This window comes from Rhinopithecus roxellana, chromosome 13 (genome assembly GCF_007565055.1).
Source record: "Rhinopithecus roxellana isolate Shanxi Qingling chromosome 13, ASM756505v1, whole genome shotgun sequence".
NCBI classification, from domain to species: Eukaryota; Metazoa; Chordata; class Mammalia; order Primates; family Cercopithecidae; genus Rhinopithecus; species Rhinopithecus roxellana.
This window is the reverse complement of record NC_044561.1, coordinates 14,110,782-14,123,850: the sequence shown is the minus strand read 5'-3', so window position 1 is coordinate 14,123,850 and position 13,069 is coordinate 14,110,782. Positions and strand designations below refer to the sequence as shown.

General features: G+C 49.3%; 1 protein-coding gene across 4 annotated transcripts in view; it reads left to right on the top strand.

Annotated features, from left to right (window-relative positions):
• The first annotated feature begins 2,032 nt into the window (after positions 1-2,032).
• TOM1 (target of myb1 membrane trafficking protein) overlaps positions 2,033-13,069 on the top strand; it is a 52,417-nt gene continuing 41,380 nt past the window's right edge. For 2 of the 4 annotated variants that reach the window (XM_010389133.2, XM_010389135.2), the window contains exon 1: positions 2,079-2,206. In XM_010389133.2, coding sequence (XP_010387435.2) covers positions 2,155-2,206 — 52 coding nt within the window. In that variant the 5' untranslated portion in view covers positions 2,079-2,154. Of the gene's footprint in view, positions 2,207-13,069 lie in introns of all 4 variants that reach the window. The other 2 variants (XM_010389134.2, XM_030914506.1) reach the window with 2 other exon arrangements.

Here is a 13,069-nt window from a genome sequence, read left to right as displayed (position 1 = left end):
CTTTCCATTATCTCAAGTCCCGAGCAAATGTGATTGTAGGAATGCCATCTGAAATCTTTGCATTGTTCAGCTATCTAGCTGGCTTTCACTCTTGTCATACTATTGTCTTTAAATTTTGAAGGAAAAGTTATCTTGATTTTTGTCTGTAAGCGCTTAAAGGATTTAATAGATTACATTTATGCAGACTGTCAGTCTTAAGAAATTTGAACATTTTAACCCTCAGTAAGGCATGATATTAATATTACTAAAACTCTTGAAAAAGTAAATTGAAACATTTTACTAAATGAGTTTGTTCCTTATTAGCACACTTCTTTTTTAAGACAGTTTTAATCAGTTTTGTACTAACTTAATGTTTGCCATTTACATCCCTATCTACTGTGTTGATAAAATCCATATACTGGCCAGAGGCAGAGGCTCATGTCTGTAATCCCAGCACTTCGGGAGACTAAGTCAGAAGGATCGTTTGTGGCCAGGAGTTCGAGACCAGTCTGGGGAATATAGCAAAACCCCTTCTCTACAAAAACTAAAAGATATTAGGCAGGCATGGTGGCATGCAGCTGTAGTCCCACCTACTCGAGAGGCTGAAGTGGGAGAACACTTGAGCCCAGGAGATCGGTGCTACAGTTGCACCGCTGTACTCCAGCCTGGGTGACAGTATGTCTTTAAAAATAAATAAATAAATAAATCCATATAGTTCCATTTCTGTTTGAATAGCTATATAGTAATCATTTTGCATGGAGTTGTTTTTGTTTTTTGGTTTTTGGTTTGTTTTTTTTTTTGAGACGGAGTCTCACTCTGTGGCCCAGGCTGGAGTGCAGTGGCCGGATCTCAGCTCACTGCAAGCTCCGCCTCCTGGGTTCACGCCATTCTCCTGCCTCTGCCTCCCAAGTAACTGGGACTACAGGCGCCCGCCACCTCGCCTGGCTAATTTTTTCTATTTTTTAGTAGAGACGGGGTTTCACCATGTTAGCCACGATAGTCTCAATCTCCTGACCTCATGATCTGCCTGCCTCAGCCTCCCAGAGTACTGGGATTACAGGCGTGAGCCACCGCGCCTCGCTTAATTTAGGTTTTCTATCATCCAGAATTTGTGCAGTCAATTTACTAGTCTTTCAGATTTAAAAACCACAAACATTACAATAAATACTAAAATACCCACAGTAGCCAGACTACTAAGGCCATGGTTATTGTATTTTTGGAGTACGTATCAGAAGAAAAGGTCATAACCCATAGATAGGTATCTAGTGTGTGGGGTCAGCAGACACACCACACACAGCCAGGAAGGCTGAAGAGATTAGAATCTCAACGCTGGAAAAGGCCTTTGAGATTCTTAGCTTGGGGTCCACGGTTGTACTTCAGGGACCCCAGAAACTCCCTGAGGTTATAAGCAAAATTCTATTGCTGCTTTTTTTCTTCAGAAAGGCTCATGGCTTTTGCCAAATTCTCAAAGGAGACTGTGACCTAAATAAAATATTTTTTTAAAACGCTTACGAGTCCTTGATCTAATTCCAGTATCTAGAGAAAATAGGAGCTGTGTTTGGCTCACACAGTAAATTTATGGCAGAGACGGGTATCAAAGCCCCACTCGTGACTACATCTTTAAGGTAAGATAATTTGGGCTGCAAGCAGGGTGCATCTTGGAGCGGGGAGACCTTGACATCAAACAGGAAGAGTCCTATCGGGGCAAGGAGAAAGCAGCCCAGAGAGGCTGTCACCTAGGGTAGGTGTGCAGTCACAGTGAGATCCCAAGGATTAAGGGCTGTGACACTAAGAGTCTCGGCTTCTGTGTAATCTCACCCAAGTCAGTTCCCTGGTCTACGACCCAGTTTCCCAAATATGTGAAAGGTCCTTTACACCTCACCCTAAAAGGTCAGGGGCGTGGCTTAAAGGGGACCGCGCTTCCCGGGCCCCGCCCCCAGGCTCTACGCCGTGCGTGACGCCCGCCGCCGCCTACGAAGCGACGATGAGGTCATCGCCCTCCGCCTCGGGGGCGGGACCCTTGCGCGTCAGGGCGGGGCCTGTGGTCCAGCTCCGCTCTGCCACCGCTCCGCCCACGCCTCCTCGCCGGCCTTCGGGTGCGTCACGTGACGGGTTGGCGGCGCTGGCGGTTGCTGTCAGCTGATTCCCGGGTTGGTGGCAGCGGCGGTAGCAGCGATGGACTTTCTCCTGGGGAACCCGTTCAGTTCTCCAGTGGGACAGCGCATCGGTGAGTCCCTGGAACCCCCCACACCTCCGCCCTGGTGCTCCGCACCCAGCTTCGGCCCCCTGGCAAGCCTCCGGGTGCCTAGTCACTGAGGCAGGGAGGGCAATGAGGCTGGCGTGTAGCTCTCCGACTTGGCCCCGCCCAGCTTTCCTCCCACTCTTGATTGACAAGAACTTGGGCCATTAGGAAGCCTTGGCTTGTGATAGATGTATACGACAGCCAGTAGATAAGGAGAGAGGGCGGGTCCGGATGCCCACCGCGCAGCCAATGTGTGTCTGCTGGGGTCCCGAATCCAGGGAGAAAGTTTTCGGGGTTAAAGGGACTGCGTGGTTGGCGGTGGCTGGGCAGCTGTGCTGGGTCCCGCCGCCTGGGCTTTGGCCAGCTCCTTTCTGGCTCACCGGGCTCTCCGGACACGGACACCTGAGAAAGGCTAGAAGTCCCTTCTCCCAGGACCGCGAAGCCCGGGACTTGGCGTCTTGGGGCGACTGGCCAGAGGGGACCCAGCGCCAGACAGCCCGCCGCCAGGCCTCACAGACCCGGATCTCAGGACGTGTCCGCCTGGGCTCTTATCTCGACTCAAATGGACCCGCACAGACTCTGAGAACCTGAGCAGAAAGTGGTCGGAGAAACCCTCCCGGTCAGCCCACCTCGGTGCTCCGTAGGTAGGGCAGCCCGGCGCTCAAGCCAAGCCGAGCCCAGGGCACCTGGCGCCTGGGCGCTGGTCCGTGGTTCTTTGCACCCTGGTGACAGGATACTTATAGTTCTATGACGCAGCCTCCCTGGGCGGAGGTTTCCTCACCTGTAATGGGCGGGTAATAATGGTCCTTACCTCCGTGGGCTTGTTGTGAAGATTAAATTCCTTAATAAATGTGAAATACTTAGAACAATGCCTGGTACGTGGCCAGTGCCATATAAAAAAAAACAGTTGTAGTATTTATTAGCATTGGGCTGGGCGCAGTGGCTCCCGACTGTAATCCCAGCGCTTGGGAAGCCAAGGCGGGCAGATCGCTTGAGCCCAGGAGTTCGAGACCAGCCTGGGCAACATGGCGAGACCCCCCCGTCTCTACAAAAAAAAAAAGCAAAAAATACAGAAATTAGCCGGGCGTGTGCCTGTGCTCCCAGTCACTCGGTAGGCAGAGCTGGGAGGATTGGTTGCACCTGGGAGGTCAGGGCTGCATGAGCCCTGATGGCGCCACTGTACTCCATCCTGGACGATACAGGGAGATCCCATCTCTTGAAATACATACATACACACACCCACATACATATATAAATATACACATACATATATGTACATATACATACACATACATACATGTATATATTTACACACCCACATTGTTCCTGAGATACCACCAAGTGGAGGTTAGGAATCCCTGGAAATCGCTGGGCAGTAGGTTTCATAGGTGCTCGTTCTTGGACACCAACACCGTGAGAACCGACATGCCTTGACCCAAACGGCCACACTTCTCCAGAGGATGGTCTGGGTGTTCCCCATTCTTGCATGAAGAAACCATCATCACATTTCCATGAAATCACTCTTTATGCTTTTTTGATGATGACTTTTCGTCTTAAGTCCATACTGGGAAAACTTTAAGACGAGACATTCTTTCCATTCTTACTGTCTTGCCAAACCTCACGAAAGCTTGTCGACCCGGCTCTGTGTTGTAATCGCCACCGTGGCTGTTGGTGGCTCTTCCGAGGTTTTGTCATCAGTGCTCTCCAAGGGGGAGGTGGCAGTCCAGGATTTACACACCAGGAAGCTCCTGAACCAGGGAGAGGAACTGCCCTCTCAAAGGACCCCTGACCTCCCCTAGACACACCCACCCCACAGTGAGTCATGGGTTTTTGGAGCTGAGAAAAGCAAGCAGCTCTCCTCTCATCTTTATTTCTCTGACTACAGAAACCACTGCTTTTATCACATGCCAAGTTTAAGACTTACTACTTAAAAATAAACAAGTAAATAAAAGACCCGGTTTCAAAGTCAGCCGCATACTCTTAAGGCTTTCTGGAATAGCTCACCTGGGTTCTGGATTTCAGCTAGTCAAAGCAAGCTTCTCTTCTTACCCTGAAGGGTTACCTTTCTTGGGCAAGACATACTTCCATGCAAAGAGAATGCTACTAAATGATCATACCTTAGAGCACAAATAGAATTTTACAGCTGTAAGAGCTTTACCTTTGGAATTTTCTAACCCAGTGGTTCTCAGCAGCATTCCTAGGACGGCATGTTAAAGCAAATGATATCTGGGCCCCAACTCCAGAGTTTCTGACCCTCTAGGTCTGCAGTGGGACTCTAGCATGTGAAAATCTTTTTCTTTTTTTTTTGAGACAGCATTTCGCTCTTGTTGCCCAGGCTGGAGTGCAATGGTACAGTCTTGGCTCACTGCAACCTCCGCCTCCCGGGTTCAAGCGATTCTCCTGCCTCAGCTTCCCAAGTAGCTGGGATTACAGGCACGCACCGCACACCCAGCTAATTTTGTATTTTTAATAGAGACGGGGTTTCTCCGTGTTGGCCAGGCTGGTCTCAAACTCCTGACCTCAGGTGATCCACCCACCTCGGCCTCCCAAAGTGCTGGGATTACAGGTATGAGCCACCGCGTCCGGCCTAGAATGTGAATTTCTGGCGAGTTCCCAGGTCATGCTAATGCTGTTCCAGCCCATCCCCTTCATTTTACACTGGCAGAGACTGGGGTCCAGAGAGGGGAAAGTGGAGGCTGTGACTCACCCAAGACCCCAGTGAATTGACAGCGAAACTGAGCCATTGAAATTTAAACCAAAGCTGAAGAGGCTCCAAAAGTAGAATTAAGAGTTTGAGTTAATCCCCTCAGTATCCCATATTCTTTTAGATAAAGAGGCGGAGGAAGTACTGCTCACTGGCTGTGATTACTGATGACATAATATAGCTGCTTATAATTCTGTAAACCAGGCCCCTCCTTGCCGCAGGAGTACCATCTCTTCTCAAGCCTGCCGACTCCCATGCCCTTGTTGAAAGGAGAGCTGTAGAGCCATATGGAATTGACATCCCTCAGCTGGCGGGTTCTAATGATGCTAATCAGGAATGAGTATCAGGCACTTAAATCACAAAGTTCTCATTCACCTCCCCTCCCAACACACACACACACACACACACATACACACATACACACACACACCCCTTTGTGCTTGCTGGTCCCTCTGCCTGGGTTGCTTCCTCGTGTGCCCCAACTGAGGAGCTCCAGATCACCTTTCAAAGTACAGGGTATCATCACCTCCTCCCTGAGGCCTGCCCCAAGCCCAACATTGCTCTTTTACTCTCCCGTTATCCCAGGTCCTCGGACCCCCTTACCGTATGACTCTGGGCTCTAACTCTCAGCTTCCTCCTTGGTACGGTGTTGCTAACAGCATCTGCCTCACAGGGTGGTTGCTAGAATGAAACAAGATAGTCCTCTGAGAGTGCCTGGCACAGTGTGAGTGTATGGAAACGTTAGCTCTTCCCGTCATCATCACCACCATCATCATTTTTATTATTTCTTTCTTTTTTTTTTTTTGGAGACAGAGTCTTAAAAAAGGCTGGAGTGCAGTGGCACAGCTTCAGCTCACTGCAACCCCTACCCCCCGGGTTCAAGCAATTCTTCTGCCTCAGCCTCCCGAGCAACTGGGATTAGAGTTGTACACCACCATGCCCGGGTAATTATTGTATTTTTAGTAGAGACGGGGTTTCACCATGTTAGCCAAGCTGGTCTTGAACTCCTGACCTCAAGTGATCTGCCCGCCTCAGTCTCCCAAAGTGCTGGGATTACAGGTGTGAGCTACCACGCCTAGCCTGTTTTTATTATCTCTACCCTCATCATACTAATATGCCACCATCCCACTCCCTTAGTGGTTGTGCATGTCTGTCTCCACAGCTAGGCTGAACTTCTTGAGAGCAGGAACTGTGCCTTATTTCTCCAGACCCTCAGCACCTAGCACGGTGCCTGGCACATAGCAGGAAGGAAGAAGGGAGAAAAGGAAAGTAACATTTTGTGAGCGAACTGTGTCATAATAACTCTGCCAGGTATTCTGCTAGCGTCCTGGGTATTAATCTCATGGTGACCCTGTGCAGTTTTGCTATTTTTTTCCCATTTCACCAAAAGTCAGTGTAAGGGAAAGCATCGCTTTCCAGAGTTCCACAGCTACTCAAGGTCAGTATCCAGACCCAGGCCTTCCTTTTTATTTTTATTTATTTATTTTATTTATTTATTTTTATTTTTTATTTTTTTTTTGAGGCGGAGTCTCGCTCTGTCGCCCGGACTGGAGTGCAGTGGCCAGATCTCAGCTCACTGCAAGCTCCGCCTCCCGGGTTTACGCCATTCTCCTGCCTCAGCCTCCTGAGTAGCTGGGACTACAGGCGCCCGCCACCTCGCCCAGCTAGTTTTTGTATTTTTAGTAGAGATGGGGTTTCACCGTGTTAGCCAGGATGGTCTCGATCTCCTGACCTCGTGATCCGCCCGTCTCGGCCTCCCAAAGTGCTGGGATTACAGGCTTGAGCCACCGCGCCCGGCCCTTTTTTATTTTTAATAGAGATGGGGTTTCTCCATGTTGGCCAGGCTGGTCTCAAACTCCTGACCTCAGGTGATCCACCTACCTCGGCCTCCCAAAGTGCTGGGATTACAGGCGTGAGCCACCGCGTCCGGCCTAGAACGTGAATTTCTGGCGAGTTCCCAGGTCATGCTAATGCTGTTCCAGCCCATCCCCTTCATTTTACACTGGCAGAGACTGGGGTCCAGAGAGGACCTCACCACACTGCCTCGAGCTGCCCAGTGCCTCTTTTGAATTGATGTCCATCCAGCCTTCCAGGATCCACAACTCTTGTTCTACCCCCAGATAAGGACATGCACATGGATCCCACACTTGCAGGTCCCTCTCCCTTACTGATGAGTAGGGGAGCTTCCCAAGGGCAGCACCCATAGCTGAGAGGATTCCAGATCCTTTGTACCAGCTGGTGTTGTCACAGCCTTCTTCTTTCAAGGATTTCAAACCCTTTCCAGGTGTTCTCTGCGGACACATCTTACTGGCTCTGTTTTATAGACAGATGTCAAGAATCCCAGTTTCCAAGAATCCCAATTGCTGGCTATCAGCCTACCCCCGAAGCACTTGGAGTCCAAATCCTAGCTGATTGCCGAGAGCAAGTTGCAAACAACAGAGATGGTAAATGTGAGCAGTCCCTGGGGATGAGCCTCAGTGGTTGGGGTGGTAGGAGCTGTGTGTGAGGGGAGACGAGCCCAGAGCCTGAAGACTGAGCCCTGGAGGGGAAAAGTGAAAAAGTCAAAGAGAGCTGTCTTTGAATCCACAAAAGCCAAGCCAGGGGAGCCACAGGAAGGAATCACAGAAGTGAGAGACCACTTCAGGCCCCTGGGGGGCCAGCTGGGGAATGATGGGCTGAAAAGTGGACACTTAAGCGATGTCAAGGAGACACCAGGCTGGGAGGTGGGACACCTGGTTCCAGCTCTGGTTCTGCTCCTCACTATGTCATGGTCCCTCTCCATTGCCTGTCTCCCCTATTGGCAACACAGAGGTGCTGTCATTCTCCCTCTGCTTCCCAGAGGATTGGTAATGAACAACAGAGGGTATATATAGGGACAGGGAAGGGTTGATGCCAGAGGGAAGAAAGAAACGGATGGCGGGCCGGGTGCGGTGGCTCACGCCTGTAATCCCAGCACTTTAGCAGGCCGAGGCGGGTGGATCACGAGGTCAAGAGATCGAGACCATCCTGGCCAACATGGTGAAACCCCGTCTCTACTAAAAATACAAAAGTTAGCTGGACGTGGTGGCACGCGCCTGTAGTCCCAGCAACTTGGGAGGCTGAGGCAGAAAAATTGCTTGAACCCAGGAGGCGAAGGTTGCAGTGAGCCAAGATCATGCCAGTGCACTCTAGCCTGGTGACACAGCGGGACTCAATCTCAAAAACAAAACAAAGCAAAACTGATGGCTGCTGGGGAGGACTGATAGAACTGATTGTGCAAGGCCCCAAGGGCAGAGTGTATGGTTACAGGAATAAGCAGTTCGGTTTCAGTATAAATAGTTATCCCTAGAGCCTTGCAAAGATGGAACTGGCTGTCTCATTCGGTAGTGAGCTCCCCACCACTGGAGCTATGAAGGCAGAAGCCGGGGTGGGGAGGGAGAACTAGAAAGGGGATTCCTGCGTCAGTTAGCAGAGTGGACTAGACCAGGGTCAGTGAGCTTTTTCTATAAAGGGCCATTAAGTAAATACCTGTGGCTTCTTGAACTAGATGGTCTCTGCTGCAACTACCCGGCTCTGCCATTATAGCACAAAAGCAGCCATAGGCCATAGGTAAATGAATGAGAGTGACTGTGCTCCAATACAACTATTTATGGGCAATGGAATTTGAATTTCATGTAATTTTCACATATCATGAAATATTATTATTATTCAGCTTTTTTTTTCCAAGTATATAAAAATATAAAGACCACCTATAGCTCAAGGGCCATACAGGTGGGTCTGAATTTGGCATGTGGGTTCATAGTTTGCTGACTCCTGAATCGGAGCAGCTGGCCAGAGGCAGAATGATGAAGCACACTGTTCCTCAAAGTGGGGTACCAGAGCACGCACACTGGGGATGCTTGAGGGTACTTATCCCCACAGCGTGCCTGCGGGAGCCCTAATACCTTGAAGCTTCTGGTTCCTGATCCGTAAGTACAGGACCCACATTAGAGCCCGAAGTTTTTGTCTTAAGGATGACAGAGCTTTGTCTAGAAAGGGCTTTGTATCAGCTGCACACATATGAGTAGAGTCCAGGGTGAGCTTGAGTCAGACTGAATGGTCTGAGTCCTGGTTCAGTCCTCACCAGCTTTGTCACCTGAAGCAAGTTACTTAACATCTCTGTTCTTCAATTTCCTCATCTGTACAATGAGGATAATAATAGCACCTATCAGATAGGGCTGTTGTGTTGTGTTGTAAAGCACTTCCTGCCAGACAGGAAATGTCTGTAATTATTAGCTGTTGTGATTTCTCACTGATGTTATCATTCCTGGGACACAGTCTAAGTTAGTAGCCAAGCTAAGTGCCAGCCCAGGATTCTGGCTCCAGTGCAGCCTTTGTGATGGTCTTTGTGTCCCTGGCAAATGAGCAGTCACTGGCTGGGTGGCCGCCACATTCACAGACAGGTCAGGTTTCAGGCTGTGGAGAGGAGCGGATTCTTACTTGGAAATTAAGGCCTTTGCCTGCCCCTATGGATAGAACTGGCAAATAGGTTTTATTCTTAACCTTAGTGAGCTCAAAGAAATAAGAGTAAGGTCCCAGACTTCCACTCTTCTGGTTTTAGAAAAAAAAAAAAAAAACTTGGCCGGTCGCGGTGGCTCAAGCCTGTAATCCCAGCACTTTGGGAGGCCGAGACAGGCGGATCACGAGGTCAGGAGATCGAGAGCATCCTGGCTAACCCGGTGAAACCCTGTCTCTACTAAAAATACAAAAAACCAGCCGGGCGAGGTGGCGGGCGCCTGTAGTCCCAGCTACTCCGGAGGCTGAGGCAGGAGAATGGCGTGAACCCGGGAGGCGGAGCTTGCAGTGAGCTGAGATCCGGCCACTGCACTCCAGCCCGGGCGACAGAGCAAGACTCCATCTCAAAAAAAAAAAAAAAACCCAAACCCTCAGTGTCTCCTAATTAGCTTGAGGCCATCACCCCGTGAGAAGCAGGGGGATTCAGGACAGGTTAACTCTTTACTCCCTTACTAAGGAGATCTTGATCTAGGCCGGTGCCCTCCAAACTTCTGTCTTTCATGTAGCTCCTTTATGATTTGTGTCTACCCCCACACCACCTTCATTATTATTTTCATAGGGTTTTCTTTTCATTAGCTTATCTGTTAAAATTTGACCTCATCCTATGTAATTATATCCATGAAATCATGGCTTTGATGTTCGTGTTTTTTTCCTATCCTGCATTAAAGTAAATACGTCCCTCTAAAAATGTCTTTAAGTTTGCCCATGAGCCCACCTGGCATGATCCCAGGTAGCGCATTTTAATCGCTGGGACTTAAGCAGCCTGAAATGGGGTCACAGCTTAGTCTCTGCATCAGAAGAGCTGGGTTCAGGTGCCAGCTCCACCCCTTCCTGGCTGTGTCCCCCAGGTCTCCACCTCAAGGGACATGGGCAACTTAGAAGCTGATCGAGCACTGCAACGTGCAGTGGAAAAGCACGGTGCAAGACCTGAGGAGAGGAACTAGGCCTCACTCCTGCTGGGGCAGGTAGAGAAGGGAAGGACAGAGCCAGGGGAGAAGGGAGGAGGAGAACCAGCCAGACCGCAGGGGCTGAGACAGACAGAGAATTTAGGGACAGACAGAGGGGTCTGCTGTTTGAACTTGTTTGTGTTGGTGCAGTATAAACCCTGTAGTGGTTAACTTTATGTGTCAACTTGGCTAGGCCAGGGGAGACAAATATTTGGTCAAACATTATTTTAGCTGTTTCTGTGAACGTATGTCTTAGATGAGATTAACACCTAAATCACTAGACTCACATAAAGCGTATTGCCCTCCATAACGTGGGCGGGCTTCGTCCAATCAGTTAAAGGTCTGAATAGAAAAAGACTGACCTCCCCAGAACAAAAGGAAATTTGGCCAGCAGACTCCCCTTGCCCTCGGACAGTGTCTGTTCCCTGGATCTCCAGCCTGTCAGCTCACCCTACAGATTTTCAACTTGCTAAAAGCCTTCACAACTGCATAAGCCAGTTCCTTAAGTGCTCGCTCGCTCTCTCTTTCTCGTGTGTGTGTGTGTGTGTGTCTGTCTGTCTGTCTGTCTCTTTTTCTTTCTGTTAGTTCGTTTTCTCTTATTTATTTATTTGAGACGGAGTCTCACTCTATTCCCAGGCTAGAGTGCAATGGGGTAGTCTTGGCTCACTGCAACCTGCACCTCCCAGGTTCAAGCAATTCTCCTGCCTCAGCCTCCCGAGTAGCTGGAAGTACAGGCATGTGCCACCACACCTGACTAATTGTTATATTTTTTGTAGAGACGGGGTTTCACCGTGTTGGCCAGGCTGGTCTTGAACGCCTGACCTCGTGATCCACCTGCTTTGGCCTCCCAAAGTGCTGGGATTACAGGCATGAGCCACCACGCCCGGCCTAGTTCCTTTTTTCTGGAGAACCCTGACTAATACAAACCCCACTCCACCCCTGACCATCCAGATTGTCACCAACACCTTTTACGCTCGCAAGTGGGGAGTGAAAACAATTGCCATCTATACTTCAGCCAGCCACTTCAAGCCTCTGCCTTCACAGCCTCACTTCTTACCTGGGAAGTTTTAGAAAACCTTTCTTTATCTCACTGACATTTCCTTTTGTTAGGTACTATAGTTAGTTACCTCGACTTAAAGATTGTAGGTTGCCGAAGCAATACCCTCTGTAAGGTATTTTAGGGTTTCTCTGTGGTTTGTGGTTAAAAAAAAATAACACGGGAGAGGCAGCCAGAGTTTTGAGGAAGGGCGGCTCAGCAAATTAGGAGGTGGATGGAACTTTCCACGCTGGGTCTGGAAAGAGTTATTCCTTTGGAAAATAGTTTTCAAGACAAGTTTCTGGCTGAAAAAAAAAATGGCTTCTGCATATTGGCGATTTAAAAATCTCTTATAGGAGTGCTTGAAATTCTCAATCATGTTGTGGTTGATATGTTTGTAGAGGATAGCGTTTATTTTGGTGCTTGAAATGTATACTGTCCTCACACATCCCTGGAAGGTGAGTGCTTTGGTCATCTTTATTCTGTGGAGGAGGAACTGAGGCACAGAGAGGCCGAGGAGGAGTCACCCAGGGTCACAGAGCTCGTAGGTGCTTGAGTCTGGGCAGGATTTGTCTGTGTCTGCATCCCATCCTCCCAACTCTTCCATCTCACTGATTCTCCCTTAGAACTGAGAGAGGCCAGGCGCGGTGGCTCACGCCTGTAATCCCAGCACTTTAGGAGGCCGAGGCAGATAGATCGCCTGAGGTCAGGAGTTTGAGACCAGCCTGGCCAACATGGTGAAACCCCATCTTTACTAAAAATACAAAAATTAGCTGGACGTGATGGTGAGTGTCTGTAATCCCAGCTACTCTGGAGGCTGAGGCAGGAGAATCGCTTGAACCGGTGAGGCAGAGGTTGCAGTGACCCGAGATCGCACCACAGCACTCCATCCTGGGCGACGGAGACTCCATCTCAAAAAAACAAACAAAAAAAAGAACTAAAAGAGACGTGCTGGGTTTCCCTTTGAGTGAAAACATCTGTGTCCATCTGGAATGAATTCGTTCAGTAATGACTCCTTCTGTATTTTTGCCTAACCTTCTTGACCACATTGGTTTCATCCTCGTGCTTGCATTCTCATGGTAGAAAGCACAGGTGAAGGTACCAACTGTCTGTGTCTCTGTTACCAAGAAAGCAAAACTTTCCCCAGGAGCCACGCAAGAGACATCCGCTTCCGTCTCAGTGGCCATAAGTCCCACGGCCACTTCTAGCTGCAAGAGTGTCTAGAAAAGCTAAATGCTGTCGGTCCAGGGGGATCATCTTTCACAACTATTGGAGTCAGCTCCATATGGTGGGGTTAATAAAAATTTCACATAGTCACTGGATGCAATAATAGAAATACAGTATCTTAACAAGGACAGATAAGTGTGCGTGTGGGTTCCCACACTGCATTTCCAGATGGACAGCACAGCTGGCCTATATCCAGAGGGGTCGGTCAGAATAGTGAAGGCTCTGGAGATCATTACCAGAGTAGAGTGGTCACAGGTCCTGAGGATGTTAGGTTGGAGGACAGATTAAGGAGGGATGCGGTACATTTTAAAACTATTCAAAGGGGCGCGGTGGCTCACGCCTGTAATCCCAGCACTTTGGGAGGCTGAGGCGGATGGATCACAAGGTCAGGAGATCGAGAC